This window comes from Cyrtonyx montezumae, unplaced genomic scaffold, assembly GCF_038088225.1.
Source record: "Cyrtonyx montezumae isolate F1298 unplaced genomic scaffold, pur_monq_1.0 scaffold_6, whole genome shotgun sequence".
NCBI classification, from domain to species: domain Eukaryota; kingdom Metazoa; phylum Chordata; class Aves; order Galliformes; family Odontophoridae; genus Cyrtonyx; species Cyrtonyx montezumae.
Genome location: NW_027072067.1, coordinates 987,429 through 1,006,131, shown reverse-complemented (window position 1 = coordinate 1,006,131; position 18,703 = coordinate 987,429). Strand labels below are relative to the sequence as shown.

The 18,703-nt window shown below is 52.8% G+C and overlaps 1 protein-coding gene across 2 annotated transcripts in view; it reads right to left on the bottom strand.

Annotated features, from left to right (window-relative positions):
- Window positions 1-383: 383 nt before the first annotated feature.
- Window positions 384-18,703, bottom strand: part of STAB1 (stabilin 1) — a 53,391-nt gene continuing 35,071 nt past the window's right edge. Inside the window, exons 34-67 of one of the 2 annotated variants that reach the window (XM_065749363.1) lie at window positions 18,205-18,336; window positions 17,903-18,031; window positions 17,395-17,451; window positions 16,534-16,620; window positions 15,249-15,444; window positions 14,753-14,848; window positions 13,885-13,930; window positions 12,512-12,591; window positions 11,669-11,794; window positions 10,960-11,033; window positions 10,536-10,610; window positions 10,075-10,194; window positions 9,084-9,131; window positions 8,882-8,965; window positions 7,888-8,034; window positions 7,605-7,742; window positions 6,938-6,997; window positions 6,667-6,843; window positions 5,978-6,064; window positions 5,384-5,530; window positions 5,172-5,237; window positions 4,474-4,699; window positions 3,973-4,122; window positions 3,390-3,494; window positions 3,132-3,239; window positions 2,855-3,048; window positions 2,200-2,344; window positions 1,979-2,112; window positions 1,585-1,750; window positions 1,356-1,462; window positions 1,158-1,277; window positions 922-1,068; window positions 492-826; window positions 384-416 (exon numbers count right to left, since the gene is read on the bottom strand). In XM_065749363.1, the coding sequence (XP_065605435.1) occupies window positions 530-826; window positions 922-1,068; window positions 1,158-1,277; window positions 1,356-1,462; window positions 1,585-1,750; window positions 1,979-2,112; window positions 2,200-2,344; window positions 2,855-3,048; window positions 3,132-3,239; window positions 3,390-3,494; window positions 3,973-4,122; window positions 4,474-4,699; window positions 5,172-5,237; window positions 5,384-5,530; window positions 5,978-6,064; window positions 6,667-6,843; window positions 6,938-6,997; window positions 7,605-7,742; window positions 7,888-8,034; window positions 8,882-8,965; window positions 9,084-9,131; window positions 10,075-10,194; window positions 10,536-10,610; window positions 10,960-11,033; window positions 11,669-11,794; window positions 12,512-12,591; window positions 13,885-13,930; window positions 14,753-14,848; window positions 15,249-15,444; window positions 16,534-16,620; window positions 17,395-17,451; window positions 17,903-18,031; window positions 18,205-18,336 (4,071 nt within the window). In that variant the 3' untranslated portion in view covers window positions 384-416; window positions 492-529. The remainder of the gene's footprint in view (window positions 417-491; window positions 827-921; window positions 1,069-1,157; window positions 1,278-1,355; window positions 1,463-1,584; window positions 1,751-1,978; window positions 2,113-2,199; window positions 2,345-2,854; window positions 3,049-3,131; window positions 3,240-3,389; window positions 3,495-3,972; window positions 4,123-4,473; window positions 4,700-5,171; window positions 5,238-5,383; window positions 5,531-5,977; window positions 6,065-6,666; window positions 6,844-6,937; window positions 6,998-7,604; window positions 7,743-7,887; window positions 8,035-8,881; window positions 8,966-9,083; window positions 9,132-10,074; window positions 10,195-10,535; window positions 10,611-10,959; window positions 11,034-11,668; window positions 11,795-12,511; window positions 12,592-13,884; window positions 13,931-14,752; window positions 14,849-15,248; window positions 15,445-16,533; window positions 16,621-17,394; window positions 17,452-17,902; window positions 18,032-18,204; window positions 18,337-18,703) is intronic. The other variant, XM_065749364.1, reaches the window with a different exon arrangement.

Below are 18,703 nucleotides of genomic sequence, written 5' to 3'. Positions count from 1 at the left end.
CCCGGGGGTGGTGAGACCCGGCGCTGGGAGGGGTAAGGCTGGGCTGGGTGCCAGGGGGGAGGCGTGGGAAGCAGAGCCAGAGCCGACCGCTACGACGGGTGAGGGGCGGAGCTCTTTTATTGGTTCACGCCCGCGGGGCCGCGCCGGAGCCGGGTCCGTCAATGTAGGTCGCAAAGGCCCTCGGGTTCGTGCAGCAGCGCTTCCTGCGGGGGACAGCGGCGTCAGCGCGGGGCGGAGCGCGGCGGGGGGCGGGGAGGGGCGGCACTCACGTGCAGCGGTTCGTAGTCGGGGGCGTGGCCGCCGTACAGCGGGTTGGGGATGGCGACCAATGGGCGCTGGGGGCGGGGCCTGGTGGCGCGCGCTTCCGCTTTCCCCCGCGAGCGCTCCTCCTCGTCGTCGTCCTCGCGCAGGTCGGCCTGGGGGAGCGGGGCCCGCGGTCAGTGTTGGCTCCGCGCCCGGGGCTCTGCTCCCCGTTCCCCTGCCCGCCGCACCTGGCGGTACCCGAACTGTCCGTCCCTCCGGCGCCGTTTCACGCAGCAGTATCCGGTGCTCGCGGCGGCCGCGCCCGCCAACGCCACGCACAGCGCTGCCAGAGCCCCCGCGGCGGCGCCGGCGGTGCGCGTCCCTCCGCCCCCCTGCGGAGAAGCGGGGCGTCACGGCACGCGGGGGGAGGCGGGGCCGGAGCTCCGTGCCTCCCCCCACTCGCCTGCTCGTGCTGCGCTGCGGGCGGGGGCAGCCGCAGCGGTTCGGCGAGGGCGTGGATGACGCCGTTGGCGGCGGCGATGTCCCACTCCACGACGACGGAGTCGTTAATTCGCGTGGTTTCCTGCGGCGGAGGAAAGAGCGGCAGCGGTCTGCCCGCGGCCCGGACCCGCAGCGCGGGAGGAAGGTGGGGGGTGACCTCGCTGAGGTCGGACCTACAGAGCTCGTGGAGCTGTTGCCCTGCGTTAGGGCGGACACGCGGAGGTTGCGCCCCGCACGGGAGGGGACGGCGGTTCCCGCGGCGAGGTCAGAGCTGAAGAGCAGCAGAGCCGACGCGTGCAGCTGCAACTCCTCCCCCGACAGCGTCTGCAGGGAGCGGGCCGGGATGGACGGGGGCCGGGGCCGAGCGGAGACCTGCTGCCCCCGGGATCCGCGCCCGTCCCGCTTCCGCGTACCTCATTGTCTGCGAAGCCAGAATTCACAGGGACAAAGAGCGTTTTGGGAGCAGAGCCGTCAGATAAATAAGTGAAAAACTCCAGCCCTTCTGCCGAGTCATTGGCAAAAGCGAGCAGCAGCTGCAAAGGATCCCATCAGCACCGCGGGCAGCTCGGGCCGGCCCCGACACAGCCCCGCGCCCGGCGCGCGTCGCTTACGGTGTAGAAGGTGGAGAAACGCGCGTCCTCGGCCAGCACGTCGGGCAGGCGGCCGCGGCACCACGCGCCGTCACCGACGAAGCCCTCGGGGCACGCGCACGTCACGTCTGCAAGGGAACGCAGCGGCGCGCTTCGCCGTGCCCCGGAGCTCCCCACCTCCCCCCGGCTGCCCGCACCCCTACCCCGCGCGACCCTCCCGCTACCGCCGCGGGGCCGAAGCGCCGCTCACCCTTCTCGCGGTAACAGAAGGCGTCCCACGTCTCGCTGAGGTTGTTCCGGGGGCCGTAGTCCACGATGCCCACGCGGTTGGCCCCGCAGCTCGAGGTGGGGAAGGCCGTGGGGTAACCGGCGGTGCCGTTGTCCATCCACCCCACCAGGCACAGGTGGAACCCCATCTGCGGGGGAAGCGGAGCTTCAGGGGTAGGGCCGTGCGGGCCCGCGCAGCGGCATCCCGCCTCCCGTAGGGCTGAGCTGTGCCCCGTCCCATCTCGTGGCTGTGAGATGCTCGCCCGCTGCTGAGCACGACGGGAGGGGGCGGCGGTGAAGGCCACTGGGGGCTGAGGAAGTGCCCGGTGTCGGGGGCACGGAGCGTGGCCCCGACGCTGCTGCCGCTGCTGCCCCACCTGCTGCGCGGCCGCCAGCTGCTGGAATGTGGCCAGGGCGGCCCCCTCTGCGGCACAGGCCTCCTGTGCTTGCGCATAGGTGAAGTCGTACTTCCTTCGTGGTGACTGCAGGTGGAATACACCCATGGTCTTATCTGCAAAATGAAGCCACGGAGAGTCAGCACAGCAGCAGCCCCGTGCCGTCCCGGCACGCACCCATCTGTGGCCCTGTGGGTGCTCACCGTGGAAGTGTAGGTCGGTGCAGATGGCCTCACGGTGGCACTGCCCGTTGCTGTCCAGGCACCGGTCCACTGGGGGCACGGCCTCCTCCAGGCACTGGATCCCATCGCCGACGTAGCCCTGCTTGCACTCACAGCGCCGCTTGTTCTGCAGCACAGAGGAGGGACAGCGCTGGCCATGGTGCACGCAGCAGCCGATCAGCCGTTCCTCCCGTGGACCCAGAGCACTGCCACAGCTGGGCAGGAGTGCAGCAGAGCACGTGGCCTCCGTGGGCTGACGGCCTCTGTTCCAGCCCTGCACCCACCTGCATGGGAACCCCCCTCAAAACATTGCATAGAGCGCTTCCAGCACAGCTGAGCTGCAGGGATGTTGTTCCTGCATTGCATCACAGGCCTGGCCCCGCCTGCCCCACACTGAGCAGCATTGTTCCTCTGCAAATGGCCTCCATAGTCCCTCAGGGACCACTCAACAGCCCTGAAATGCTGTGGCTGTGGCAAACCCTGTGCCCTCTGGGCAGAGCTGTGGGGGGAAATGGCCCCAGTGTGACACCAGTGGGAGCTTGGACCTGTACACTGTGTGGGCCTGGGTACGGTGGGTGTGGGGCCTGCACAGCAGGGACACTGCCACATGCTGTCCCTGGCTATGGGCTATGCTCACCGGCCCGGTGCTGATGCAGTGTGCGTGCTCGCTGCAGTCCCCGTTCCTGCCGTCTGCACAGCGGTCAATGGGCTCGCAGGCGTAGCCATCGCCCCAGTACCCCGCAGTGCAGGTGCAGGAGACATTGACGCCCAGCTGCGTGCAGGCAGCATGCGTGGCACAGCCACCGTTGTCCCGGCTGCACATGTCGATGGCTGTGTGGAGAAGTGTTCCAGTCACCGGAGCACTGTTCTGCCATGCCACCAGCCCTGGCGCAGCCTTCCCCCGTGGCCCCCACCTGTGCAGGATCTGCCATCCCCCTCATAGTGCACATCACATTCGCAGAGATTGCCAGCGCGGCAGGAGGCCCTGGCATGGCACGGTGGTGAGCAGGTGGGCGGCAGGGCTGAAACCGGAGTGCGGGTCAGAGAACCACGGGCGTTCTCCAAGGGCTCCAGCACAGGACAGCTGCCAGCCCCAGAGCCCTTCTGAAGCTTGGTTCTGGGGGCAAGGCCATGAGCTGCATGGGGAAAGGCTGGGGATTGGCAGCCCTCACCGAGGCGGATTTCGCAGCGCTCTCCGGTCCAGCCCTCAGCGCAGAAGCAGAAGCCATCCCCGTGCAGCCCTCCGTTGCACACACCGTGCTCTGTGCAATTACACTCTGAAGGACAGGAGCACCACTGTCACCGCTCTGCCGTGGTGGCAGGAAGGGCCACAGCAGCGTGTCAGTGCACACCACACACATCCCACTGCTGTTTCATGTCTGCTCCACCTGCTCCATTGCAGGAGGGGAACTACCCAAGGCTTCCACCACTCAGCTCCCCCTGTCCTCCACTGTTCCTGGGGCCAATTGAGCTCCTTCATTTGGGGTCCCTTTCCCTCCCTGAGCTGGATGCACCCCCACCAGTCTCTCATCCCAGCAAACCAGGGGGAACCTTTGAACCCAGGGCCTTCTTGGAGCCACAGCCAGAGCGGCAGCTGTCCTGCAGTGAACCCTACAAGTCCCCTGCGTGTCACTGCACTGGTGCAGGTGTTCCACACCAATTCCTGCAGAGAGCTCACCCAGCATGGGTATCCCCTTCCATCCTGCAGCTGCCTCTGCACAAAGGCACTGTGCAGCCGCCCTGGTTCCCCCATACCTTGGCACTGGGGCCCATATCTGCCCGGTGCACACAGCTCGCAGCTGGTCCCGATGAAGGCCTGGCTGCAGTTGCACCGCCCCGAGCCGCTGATTTTGTCGTCACAGATCCCGCGGTTCCCACACGGCGCCTCGAGCCCCCCTGGGCACGCTGCAGACAAGGACCTCAATGAGGCTGTGGTGACACGGGCCCTGTGCTGGGGCAGCACCGCCTGCACAGAGGTGCCACACACACTGCCACATGTGGCACGCTTAGCGGCCATGACCTCGGGATGGGGCTTGAGGAAGACTGGTGTGTGTCTGGGCTGGGCCCTGCTGCCTGCCCGTGCTGAGAGCAGAGAGACAAGCAGTGTGACCGACCACGGTCCTCAGCTGCCCACAGCTCGCCAGGCCTTTCTCTGTTCCAACCTCACCACAGTTCCCCCTCCCTGGATGGGGCTCCCTGTCTGGGCACTGCCCACCCTGCCCTGCAGCCACCAGGGATCCGTGCACGCTGCCTTACCCTGGCAGTCGCGGCCGTAATGGTTTGCACAGCACTGGGGGACCCACTGGCTGGAAATGCAGCTCCTCCTGCAGCCTCGTTTCAGAGGCCCCCTGGAAGAGAAGTGTCTTCTGAAGGGTTCCCATGGGGTGGACGACCAGGACGGCCGCAACGGGTGGTTTTGGTGAAACAGAAAGGTGTTCCTGAACAGTTGGTTTTCGAAATAGTGGCAGCCCCAGGTTCCCCCCTGTGAGGAAACAGGCACAACAGAGTTTGCCACATTGGTTGCTGGACATCATGCCCTTTCCGCCTCGCCTCGACCCTCCCATGCCCCTTCTTTGTTCTCATAACCAGTAATGGAGGCTTTCTAGCATGGAATGGGTGACAAAGAAGCCATGGGGTGACACAGAGGCTGTGTGGGAGCAGCTCTTGCTGGGACATTGTTGAGCTTTCCCACCCTCCACCCCCCCACCCCCCAGCAGCCAGGCAGAGCTCTTTGGCTGTGAGGCCCCCACAAGGCCCCCTGTGCTGCTCCAGGGATGGAGCTGGACCCATTACCCACTGTCACCCACACAGAGACTGACCATGCTGTGCTCTCCAAGCCCACCCTGCTCCACCAAATGGTGTGTCTGAGCCCCCCTTTGTTGTGCTGCTAATACATGCAGGTATTGTCAGCAGCTCAGCAGGCTGCCTCAGTGCCAAGGGTGAGAGCTTTTTACCCGTTGCACTGAGCCAGCAGGGCAGGGTGGCTCGAAGCCACAGGGTCCACAGCTCTCCATCGATCCCTGTGAAAAGAGAAAAACCCCACAGACACTCAGTGTAGGTTCTGCTCCTCGACTGCAGGGAGCTCTGCAAGGAGGAGCATCCCTCCTTGCTGGCAAGGGTTCGGCAGACAGCACAGATCCTCATCAGCATCGCGCCAAGTGCTCACCTGAAGCTCCACAAAGATGAACTCATCGCAGCGAGATCCCAGATCTGGTGGCTCCAACAGCCTGTCGATGCCGTAAGCAATGCCCCCACTGAACTCCATATGCCTCTGGATGATCGTGGCATCACCATTTCCCACCAGAAGCTCGCCCTACCAAAAGGAGAAAGCGCCTCGTTATCCTGTCACATCGTGCACCATGGCTGCACCACCTGGACACCATCCATTCTGGCTGCCATGTCTTCTCAGTCACACCGTATCTCTTGTGAGAAATAAATCTTCACAGTTTCCATGCTTGTGTCCTTTAACCACCCAAATACCATTTTTCACAGCCAGCTCTTTTAAGAAATGGTCTGTCCAGGTCATGGCAGCAGCAGGTTGGTGCAGCAGCTGGGCCATCACTGCATGTATCTGCAAGCACTGTGTGCCTCTGTCCTTTCCTGCTGGCTGGTCTCTGAGCCTGAGCCCAGCTGAAGCCACGGCACTGGGGCATCCCAGCCTGTGGGCCCCGCTCCATCTTTCCCACCTGTTGGTGTCAGCACAGAGCATCTGCTGCCCACGGCTCAGGGCAAAGTAGGGCTGAGCACTGCCTTCACATACCACATGGGTTCTGCTGCAGCTGAACGAGACAGTGGAGCCATGCATGGTCCGTATGGACTTGACCTGGGGCATGTTACCAGCAACGATCTAAGAGGGAAAACATGATCAACATAGAATCATAGGATGGTTTGGGTTGGAAGATCATCTAGTTTCAATCCCTTGCTATAGTCAGGGACACCTCTCTCTAGACCAGGCTGCTCACAGCCCCATGCAGCCCAGCCTTGAATGCCAGGAGAGACAGGCAAAGCTGACAGTTTGCATTTCAAAAACCAGGTGCTGCCTGGTAAGGGACAAGGCCACGAGTAACACCATGCTGGTGTGGGAAGGATGGTGTTAGGATTAGTACTGGTGTCCTGAGTGGAAAGGGACCAGCATGTGCAGGCAGACTTGGCACACAGTCCACATAGAGAAGAGCCCATGTGAGTCATACACTGGCTGCTGGGGGAGATGTGGCCTCCCTGCAGCTGGTGCAAGAAGGGTTCAGCTCAGCCACACTGCACCAGAGGTTTGTGGTGGTGTGGTTGTTGCCACATACATACACTCAAGCAGGGCCTGGTCTTCTCAAGACAGTTGGTACTGCAGCTGATACGCTGCATGGTCTACATGGCAAAATGGACAAGGTCTGTCTGGCACAGCCACGGGCAGGTGCGTGACCCTGGGGAAGCCAGCCTACTTGCTGTTACATTTACCTTTGTGTCTCTGATCATATGTGCCTTGAGGTAGGAGGCCAGCATGCCCCGGTGCTCCCTGTGGTACAGCCACTCCTGCCTTTTCTGTGGGAGGGCATTAAATGCAGCATCTGTTGGCCACAGCATGGTGAAGGGTCTGTGCAGGGGGTTACTGATCAGTGGCATCAGCTCTGCATCCTGTCCAAGACAGGAAGGGATATGAAGAAAAATTCATAGGCCAAAATGGAATGCACACGTGTACAGAGCAGCTCCCCAGGAGCCGAGGGCTCACCTTCAGCAACTTGCTATAAATAGTATAGCCAAAGGTCTCTGCCACTTCTGTGATGTTTAGCTGAAAAAGTAAGGAAAATTGTCACCAAGTGCTGCCAGAACTGGGGTCTCCATGCCAGTTTGTCCCCCCAGACAGTTAACAATCACAGCAGGTAAACACAACACATAAATCTCTTTGTGGCCGTGCCATGGATTTGGCCCTGCAAGTGCTGGAATGCAGCAGCCACCACATTTCTGATTTGTGCATGTCTGACTGCTGTGGAGGGAACTGGGATGGCTTTAAGTGCTCTGCTGTGCTGCACAGAGAATGTGTTATTTACTGTAAAATCCAGCAGCTGTACACTGCTAACGTGTGTTTCAGAGAGACACTGGCACACAGTCTTTGCACTGGAATAGGACTGTGATTCTTTGGACCAGAGATGAGCTTCCTCCCCACATTCCGTACTGTTCTCTGATCATATTCTGTCCCAAATATCACTGTGCCACGAATGCTGTCACCTTCACAAGCCAGATCCGTGTGCTCAGACATCACCTGCAAACCTTGGAGCAGGAGGGAGCAGCACCCATGGGGCAGGGAGAGGGCTTATTGTGGCAGCGGTGTCAGAGATGTTGGGAGAAAGATCCCAGCCCTGCCTTCACCACAGCAGTTCTTTGGGCTTCAGACTTACCTGTGAGATATGTGAGGAAATGTTACGGCTCACCAGGTCACTTGGAATGAGGATCTTGTTGATGAAATGAATGACCCCATTCACGCCAATGATGTCACTCATGACCACTTTGGCTTCCTCGTTGAGATAGATGCTATTCTGAGGGAGAAGGGATGCAATGAGGTGTTCCCACCAGGGCACTGCCCTCTGAGCCATTTGTGGACATTACTTGCCACAACCAAATGACAGCAAAAGTGACAACCTGTCATTTGGTTCAGGGGAGAGAATGGAGGCAGAGAAATACCTCTTTCTCAGTGATCTTTATTGTGTGGCCAGATAAAGACGTAAGGGACTCCTGGGCTTCCAGGTCACTCAACAGCAATTTCTGGCATCCCACCATGTGGTAGCGAAGCAGCTCCTGGAGGAGACCTCTACTTTTCCACTCCTTAAACTACAGAGAGAAAACAGGAATACTGGGGCACTTTGCCTCTCCAGGGAGGCAGAGACTTCATGAAGGATATCTGGATTGCCCCAAGCCTTTCTGCTTTGCCTGCTCCACTTTGCCTGCAGGAAAGCTGGCTCCCCCAAAACACAGTGGATACACATGTCCATTCAGGAATGTGGGGAAATTTCAACCAACATCACAAAGGTTCCTAACTGGAAAACACAGAATTACATTGACCTTTAGCAAATAGTGCCTGTAATGCACAGTTCTTGGAATTTTTTTTCCTTTACTGGGAGTATGGTGTATGGGAAAAAAGCTGGGACTTGAGGTGTGAAACTGTCCAACAGGACTTGAGGTGTTGGTGTTAAGATTTCCCATCACACCAACACCAGAAAGTTGCTGGTCAAGAACCTGTCCAGTTCATCGGGTCATGGATAAGGACCATGGATAAGGTCTCCTTGCGACTGGAGGGAAGAGGCCAATGGAAGTGGGATAGCAGGGTACAGGGCACAGGGCAGGAGCAAATAATAATCCATCTTCATCACAGATACTCTAAAGACTTGCTGTTAGCCCTCATAGCCATGGGCAATGAAAGTCATCACACATCACTGATTTGGCAGTGTCTCTGAGGACTATATGACAAGGCCTCCAGCAAGCATTTTCTTACAGCAGGAGTCAAGCCCAGCCCTGCCCAGACTGGGAGCAGAGAGGCTTTCAAACCTCACACTGGTGGAGAGTAGAGGATGCATTTAATGCTCTTCAGTGCAGCCTCTTTACTTCAAAATACTTGATTATATGAATAATGATTGGAGCTTGCCAAACCTGAGGGTGTCTGGGATGGGAGGACACTTACTGTTGTAGAGTTTCCTATGAAGTCTGTCCGTGGGACGAAGACAGTGAAAGGCCCTGCCCCACTGAGCTCCTTGTTTTTTTCTGCCTGTGGCAAGGAAGCATATGGAGACAGCAAACAGCAAATACAGTTTCAGTTAGCAAGACCCTTTGCAGAAAATACTGAGTGAAATCTACAGACAAAGGGAAAGCTATTTGTCACTGACCAGTATCATCTTAAAGAACACAGATGCATCTTCTGTCCGTGCGAGCTCCTTAAAGAGAAACAGCTGGTGTTAGCAGAGCTCCTTCCAACCAGCCAGCACTACGACCTGCCCCTTCCACTCCAAGTCACTCTTCCCTCTGGTGAGACACTGGCTCTTCTGACACCAGAGCCACCTTGCCCTTCCTCCCCTGTCAGCACTGTGGGCATGGAGGATACGGAGGATACAAAGCAGGCAATGACCTCTGCCTGACCATTCACATCAGAGATGCTGCAAGATGAAGAAGGCAGGGACTGCTGAAGATGGACAGCTGGCTGCTTCTGCAGGGGTTGCTCACGGTGCACATCAAGCGTTTCACAGAACACCCATTTTAACCTCACTATGCTGCCACCACCAGTTCTGGGCTGCTGTTCCAAGTGTCAGACAGAAGTTTAGCAGGGCAGCCTCCTCTACACAATGCAGTAGAGCAGGAGCACAAAACTGAGCCTTTCTCTTTTCTCCCATCTCTGTTGTGGGCATGACAACTGTTGATCTCTGACAGCTTTTCATTTGCTTCTACCAAAAAGGTCAGCAGTTTGACCAAGCACAGCCACTGAATTGGCAGCAGAGCTAGAGAGAGTCCTGGCCGTGTCTCCCTTTAGCCTGGATCCCACATGCTGGCATGGCCACCAGGAACACCTGCCTTGACCCCACAGACTGGGAGAAGTGGATTTCCCAGGGAAAGATTAGCTTGTCACATTTAGAAAACATGACACGATTGGAGGCATGGCCACGGCTGCCAACAGAACAGCAAGAGTGTTCACAGCATGGCTCCCTTTGGAGCAACGTTGCTTTACTGCAGTTAATATCCCAGCTCAGAACCCCAGATCTACCTTCTCTCCTACAGAATGCACGCATGGTGATATGACACTACAGACCCATAGCTCATGTGTGGAAGGAGGTTTGCTGTGGGGGAGGAGGTTTGAACACAAAAGATACCGTTCATGTTTCTCACCTGATACACTTTACCACGACAGGTGAAGCCATCTCCAATGCTGTGCCAAGAGCAGGAGCAGTTTCGAGTGCCAGGGCCTGTATATTTGCAGAGCCCAAAGGGACTACAGCCTCCGTTGTTCTAGCAAGAAAAGTGGAAGGCTTACACTTCAAATTTTGAGCACGTTCCACAGAAAATGGATGCAGAGAAACAAGCCCACATGCCTTCCACTCTATGTCACTCTTCCTGCACTGCTTCTCCCAAAAGAGGAACACCCCATCCTAGTACCATGTAGCTGAGGTACTTGCAGGTCATTGTGAGAAGCAGTAGAAACTAAACATACCATGAGATTCCTTGTGTGTGTAAAAAGGCAAGACAGCTGGCTCCAAACAAACAGGTTAGCCCTGTCTTTGCTTTAAATTGTTGTGTAAAGGGATGCTTCAAGGCACCTTCACCCTGGTAACAGGAAAATGTGGACGAACCTGTTCACACAAGTTGATGGGGTTGCACCATCTCACACCATCCCCGCTGTAACCAGGAAGACAGTTACAGGCAACCTGGGGGGAAAACAGATGCTTCGTCTGAAACTTGGACCCAGCAAAGAAAACACACAGTGGCTGAATTAGATGGAAAACGTGGTGTAACATCTGTCCCACACTCCCTTCCTTCATGAAGAAAGTCACATCTGTGTCAACAACCGTAACCTGAGACTACCTCCAACCTCGGGCCAACAGACAGCATCTGCTTTAGAGGAAACAGCAGTCTCTTCATGTCCTCTCCAGGCAACTGCTCTTTGTGGAAGGCAACAAGTACAATGGCAACATTGCCACGGAAAGGACAGGGAGAATTACACATCTGTGACAACGTCCCTAGTAATGCTGCCCTGACATCCATCTTATTACTCACCTTCCCTGGGCCTGTTTTAACACACTCTGCGTTGGTGTGGCAATCCCCGTTGCTTTCAAGACAAAGATCAATTTCTGCAGCAAAACAGTAAGGCCACATTATTGCTGAGGGCTGCCCAAAGCAGCTGGGAACTGGTGACCCAAAGAGGTACTGGTAAAGTGACAGGGAGGACCTTCCCAGCTTTGATAATACCTTCATGGCAAAGTAACTTGTAAAAGCAAAGGAACAGGTGAGAAGAGCAAGTTTGATTCTTGCCACACACGAATCTCTAAGTTGTGATAAACTTGCCCACTGAGAATGATAGAAAAGGGCAGGACCCTCCTGCAGACACCAACTGAGCACTGGCTAGCTAGGCAGACAGGTGCTGAGGGCAGCCAGGGCCCTCTGCACATCTCTGGGTGGCACTGTTCCAGGGCAGTGGTGACCACATTGCTCCTTAGAACCTGGGAAAATCCTGAGTGCAGCGCTGCAGGTATGTATGTACACATACAGAGTATGTACACACCTCAACAAAAGGAAAAAATGGTTGAATCAAAATCAGCCACTAATTACTGACTCTGAAATGTCTGCATGAACTTGCAGAAACAACAGTCAAGTTATTAGGTGACTTGAAATGTTAATGCTGAAATGTTAATGCTTTTTGCCTGATATTCCCTTTTGCATGGGCAACATCTTGCCACCATCACCAATGCGTGAACTGAGCACTCACCCCTGCAGAGTGTCCCATCGCCAGCATAGCCTTCCTTACAGACACAGGTTCTCTCTCCTGGGGACACTTTAGTACACACAGCATGTATGGAGCAGCCACCGTGATCAGTAGTGCATGGATCTATTTCTGTGATTGCAAACAAGAGAAGCAGAACCAACTTAGAGCATCTAGGGAAGATAAACAGGGCCAGAATGATCATTCACCTTAACAATAATCACATCATATTAAAATCCCTTTCTCAGTGAAACTTTGAAGGCAGGGGATCTCCTTTGAAGGCTGGATCTGAGAGGCCAGTTCAGAAGTCATGCTGAGCTTTAACAAACCCCATGTTGGAATGAGAAGTCTTTCCATTGTGTTTGCTCACTGATAATCAATGGTTAGTCCAGCAAAAAATCTTTTCCTTTACAATGTACATGCGTTTTTGCTTTTTTCCTCTCATTTTCAAATTGATTTATATGCTACAATATTGTTACTCTGAGCTACAATATTACTACTCTTGTCTTTGACATGGATCAGATATGTATGTAGCTCCAGAGAAGTACCCTGAAATCCTGCTGCTTTCTGGCACTTCTACCTGATTTCAGCACGGCCAACAATTACAAAGAGTGTGACATTTCAGGGAACTGGAGCATTCATATTCCAGGGATTAGTGGCCAAAACTGCTATAGCTTTGCCACTCTTGCAGTTATACCTGAACAAGTACAATCCATTCATGTGCATTTCTCTCCACAAGAACTGCCCTGCTACACCTGTCTGTCTTTTTGTCTCTCTCTTGCAAAGCCTTTGTATGTGTGCAGATTCTATAATTTTGCAAGCCTTAAATCTTGGCCGTGCTTGACATACCTGTGCAATGAGTCCCATTCCCTGTGTATCCAGCAGAGCAGAAGCACATAGGTGGGGAATCCACGGAGGCATTCAGGCAGCTGAAACAAGACAGAAAAATAATCACAGAGGCCATTTTCTGATTTGTTTGGTCAGTGGGGAACATGCTACACAAGCCTGGTATCTGCAAGCTAGTATTCACAGTTACCAAAGGAAGAAGATGCCTGAAGTTACTGACTTTAGTGTACCAAATAATCAACCCCAAGCGTCACATATAAGCAGCAAATGGAATCATCCTCAGGAGAGGAAGAATCCTGATAATTCAAAAGGTCTTGCAGACTCCAAGACCCAAGAAAAGCATTTGAAGAGATCCACCATCCTGGCAGCATGGCAGAGGTTGGCCCAAAACAAAGATTGCATGGCAGCTGCACTGCTCACAGAACACAGAGCCTCCTGTCTACCTTGGCCACTTCATCCCTGCCCCAGCTACCCAGTGCCCATTATGGTCTTGGAGAGGCACTGGAGATGCCTGGTGGTCGTTGGTTGGATGACCATTTTTAGAGCCTCTTACCATCTGGCTGCATCCAGAAATGAGTTTGTGGCCATGGACAGTCACACAAAGAGATGGAACAAAGCTCCTGGGTATCATTTCTGGGTCTTATTCATGTCAGCAAGGAGCCAAACAAGTCAGTAGAGCTCCACATGGTGCTCTGCTCATCTATTGGACTCTGGGAAGGACTATAAGCTGGGACATATCCAAAGAGATCCCTCTGCTCACTGGGAGCAGCTATCTCTTGTCACTCAGCCCTATTGCCTAAATTCTGGGGCAGGTCTGACAAAGGCTCCCATAAGCTACCTGGGACAACACAGAAGCTGGCCAAGAAGCTGGCACCCAGGCACAGGCTTCACACCCTGCTCAGACACATGCTTCAGCATGGTACCATGCAAGTGGCTGTATCCCAGTGCTACAAAATGGGAGAGCAGGTAATGGATGGAGATGGCAGCAGGAGCTCCTTTGAAACCCATCAGCCCACAAAATGTCTTTGTGGGGACAAGGGAGACTGAGAGGGCTTGTCAGTGGTTGTTTGCTTTGGTGCATGACTAAGGGCAGACTTGGAGCTGCTTGGAGTCTCTGCTATCTCTCATCTGCACACATGGAATCTGTTTGGACAGATTTTGTGTTCAAACAAACTTTCCTTAAGAGAAAGTGGATGGGTCTTAGCACCAAAAAAAAAAAAAAAAAAAAAAAAGAATGAAACTGACATTTGTGCACCATGAACGAGCAGAAACTGTTTCCAAGCCCTCTGTGATGCCTCACATGCAGAATCACTTTGTAAAGCCTAACCAAGCACAGAATGGGTCTCAGAATGACCAAGCCCCTTGGCTGTACTTACTTAGCCATCTGATGGCAAGTGCTATTGCATAAATCCACCTTAATTCCTGCAAGAGAAAACACAAACATGACTTGGGATTTTCAGTATAGTACTCACTGAGGATGTTTCCGCCATCTACAGCAAAGCTCCCTCCAAACATTCTCTCTGCCATGCTTGTGCCCTAACTGGTGATGGGTCCTCAAAACCACTAGGAATGAAGCAAGGACTAAAATCTTGTTATTCCTTACATACTGATGCCTTTGGATTTGCTCCATTCAATGTAAAATGTGGTTTTGTTTTGTGTTTTACATTTAGATTAACAGAACAGCTCCACTTAGTTTCCATTTCTAAAAATTCCCCAAACATTTGATGTCAGTACAAGCTTTGGATGCAAACCTTTAAAATCCTGTAGGATTTAGGAAGTCATGTTCCCCCCTACCCCAGTGATAATCATGATCCTAAATCCCAGGAACAACAGTCTCTGACATAGTACTACCACATAGTGACAGATTCGCTGAGAACTGCAGACCATAGACCGAGCTCACCTAAACCAGTGACACCGTGAGCAATCCAGCAGACACACTGGGACACTTTGGAGGTTTCAAATCAAGCGCTGCCACTTTCTTAGGCAAATAACAGGAGTCATGGCCAACACAGAACAAATAATGTAAGAGTTCATGTGCTGCTGGGGAAAATCACACCACAAACGTGGCTCATATGCTAGAATGAGTTAGTACAGTCTGATACACTTTCTGGGGGATGCAAGCACACCTAGCTGTGGTCACCTTCTTCAGCTAATTCAGATCTGCTCTAGAAGCTAAAGAGGATTACTCTGACGTCTCTGTCAAAACAGCAATGTTACACCACAATCCCTGCCACATTCACGTACTTTCTTGGCAGGTTGGGCCCTTCCACCCAGGAAAGCAGTCACAGCTCCCATCCCCTTGCAGTCCATCGTTGCATATGCCATTGTCACAAGCACATTCTGTGGGGTAAGAATAGATGCTCATCACTGTCAAACCAAGTGGGCCTTGAAAGCAGTGTTTCACTGACATTTCAGTGTCTGCTCTATTCCTAATGCAGTGCCTCTAGCTGCCATACAGAAAATGTTACAGGAGCATTGGCATTTGTTCCTTTGCTGCCAGATCCCAGTGCCAGGAGCAGACCATCTCTACTCCCTGTAGTTTGGATGGAAGCAGGATGAGTAGCAGAGTAGTGGTCTCTCCTTCAAGGATGTGAGTGGGGCAGCAAGTGGCTGACCACAAGCACTCACTCCCACAACTCTTCCTTGGTGGCCCACCAGCTGTGGGCCTGTTTCAGAGGCTGTGGGTCCACTTTTCTCCCCTTGTGAGCATAACACAGGCCGCAGTAGCCATCGCTGTCACCTGATTTGCAGTCAGCTCCATATCGGCCCACTTCACACATTTCACAAGCTGTGCCATGGAAACCTTCCTGGCATTGGCACTCTCCGCTGCCTTCGATGCCATCCAGGCATTCTCCATTCCCAGAGCACCACTGGCCTGGCTTTCCTGGGCACATCTCACACATGTGTCCGTAGTAGCCGGGGCAGCAGACAGACTTCTGGGAACCAACAAAAGCAGGTGGGGGTGAGCTGTCTGATGCAGCACAGATGAAGTAGCAAAAGCATGTCCCCCGGGCTCATGGATTTATTGTGGAAGATACTCTGCTCCTTTAACTATTCAACAGACATCACTTCTGACAAAGATGTGAGAAGAGCAGCTGTCAGCAGGTAGGGTGGAATGACCCCCTAAGAATGGGGCTCTCAGCTGCCCAGACCTAATGTAAAGGATGTGTACGGCTGCTTGAGCAATGCCGGTCATTTGGTGACACAAATGTTCAGCCCCATGCCCATCCAGTTTATCTCCTGCCTGCATCCCCTGCATCCCATCAGTTTAATACTCTATTGAGCAGAGAGAGGCTCTGCCAGAAAGCAGTTCAGTTCCGAATCTTCATTTCACTGCTCCCTCTCTGCATTCACCCACAGAGGGAGGCAAACATGATGAGATCTGGTTGGATAATACAGGTAAAGAGAAATATAATTCAGGGAAGAGAGGCAGAAGTGCCCACAGTGGGCTGGGATGACTGTTGGCATGCTATTTCCAACTGCCTCTGACCCTTCACAATTTTCCATTTCCACCAAAATTCCCAGGGAGATGTTTCAACACCTAAGAGGGGTCAAATTCACACAAGCCTTTCTTTTGCCATTTCCTCTTCAGGAATATTCTCACAGTCTCTTTCTGTAGAACTGGTGAGGGTGCAGTAACGGTGAGACCTGTTCCTGACTTTGGTTTGGCTCCAATTAGTCGTTATTCGAAAAGGCACATGCACAAGTGAAAAACCATCAGTCATGACTCATTTCCTTAGGAAATCTACTATAAACATTCAACTGCTTCTCTTCCTCTATAGCAGAATCCAAAAGCAGCAGACCACAATCCCTCACTGCACAGACATTTCCTTTAGTCAGTCTTTTTCTCTGGTGCCCTCCATCTCCAGGATGGAGAGCAATGTCCAGAATAGCCCCATCTCAGCTGTGCAACTGCACACATTCAGCCATGATGTCCGTTCAGCACAGGCTGTGTTTCCACAGCTGTGTTTCTAGTGTCTTACTCACTTTTATCAAAATGAATCCAAACCAAATGCATTTCTCACCAGAGAAACTTTTGCACAGGTGAAGTGACAACCTATGTCCCCAGATCGCAATTCACAGTGAGGGAGATTCTTGCTTCCTGGAAATTCCTGCCAATATAATTAACACAGGTACAGATAGCAGACACCACAATTCTCAGACAGACTGTATAAGTTCTGATGCATATAGCAGCACCCCGGCCTAACAGAGGAATGAAGCTTTTTACCTTCCAGGAACAGCCCTAAAAATCTGTCTATCTAAGGCTGAGAGCAGTGAGCCGTCTCTAGGCCTGGCATGAGGTTGCTGCCTGCCTTGTTACCTGACAAATCTGTAGCATGCATGTCAACATGAATTCTGAGAGAAAATAGTTGGCAAATTTTTGGCATAATGAAGCCTGTAAGCAATCAGATGTGGCTGCTAGGCAGTTCACAGCCAGCAGAGAGATGGAATGGTGATTATTTTCCTCACAGATAGTGTTTGTCACTCCACTCACAAACAAGCTGCAGGTACAACCAGCCAATCTCCATGAACACATCCACAGTCTGGGCTAGGAAACTGCTATTGGTGCATCTACCCTTGGTGATAACATCCCAAGAGGAAGTGATATAAAAATAAATCTGATTTTCATTCCTACCAGGGGAAGCTCCCCACACTACTGCTTTAAAGCAGTCCTGAAATTCAAGCAAAGACATGGTGCCACCTCTGTATGGTGTCTCGTGGTTCACATCTGTGTTTTTCCTGCATAAAATTTCCTTGGTTTCTGCTTTCTCTTGCAACATTTGTTAATTAACAAGCCACTCAAGGACAGAATTTTTGAGGTTATAGAACTACCAAAGCACTATCAGCGAACAGTCTATGAGGTGCCACATGAACCAAAGACTTACCACAAGAACTGATCCTGGAGGACACTTGATCCCCTTCTCGCATTTGCCACACCTTGACTAGGACACAGAGAACAGGACAAGTCACATGTGCCCCTTCTACCTGTGTAGCACCAAGACACTAATCCTAGACTACAAATGGTGCTGTACAGGCTACTAGCTGGGACAAAGATGGTTTTATCTATTTCCATGACTCAAAACACTGAAAGAAAAATCACAATGCCTGTCCCTCAGCTCCTGGCTACATTCACACAAGGTCTTATTTCTGCACTAAACACATGAAACACACTAAACAAAGCAAAAAAGATAATATATTATCCCCCTCCTGATCCTCTCAGCTGAGGCAGGGCTGTCTGCAAGCCTGAAGATCCTATGTTCAGGCCTGCCTCAGTCTGACCTTACAATCTTCAGATGGCCAAAAGCCACAAGAAACATGGAGGCTGGACTATGGTCATGACTCCCATGATTTTTGTAGGGGAACTTGTAGCCAGTAAACTGAAATCATCATTACCCTTTGTATAGTGGTAGTATTGGCAGTGCAACGATTCTTCTGTATCTGGAGGACCTGTGAAACCCCAATTAATATGCCATTCCTTGCCTCGAAGAACTTTCCATCCAAAGGAACATTATTGACAAATTTCTGCAAAGAAGAAAGAAAGGGGTGAGAATATAACCTTCAACTCTTTTGCATAGATTGCTTGATGACTGACAGGGAGCCACAGTCAGTGAGCTGTAAAGGTGTCCAAAACAGTGGTGCACATGCCTCGCGATGCACATGGGTGCATCAGAGGCATAACAGTCTTCCCTCCTTACCTGGGTGCTGTTTTGATAAAACATTAACCAGTAGGAGAGCCCTAACATGCTGTTCTTATGGATTCCACTTCTCAAATCTGTCGGCAAGAGTTTCTCTCCCAGTACAACGTGGAACTGCACTGTCTCATTGTCCTAAATCCACAAAATAACATAAAATATCAAATGTTAGGACTCTTGACTTCCTAGACTACAGTTCAGTCAAAGGTATGGCATGAGAAGAGTCTCTAGTAGCAAATTAAGTCCACAGAGCATAGGAACTATCGATCACACCTTGATGACTCTTTCACTGGATTAAGCCACAAAACTTTTTTGGAGCCTTTCAAAAAGTTCAAAATTGGTAGACATGGAACATGGCCAGTCAGGGAGGGGAATATCTTGTGACATCCATCATGCAAAATTTACTCATGAATTTGCATTTGGAGTCCCAGTAGACTTTTCACATCCCATTGTAACATCACAGGAAACTCTCCCTCTCATTTCTCTCGTGCCACATTTCTCT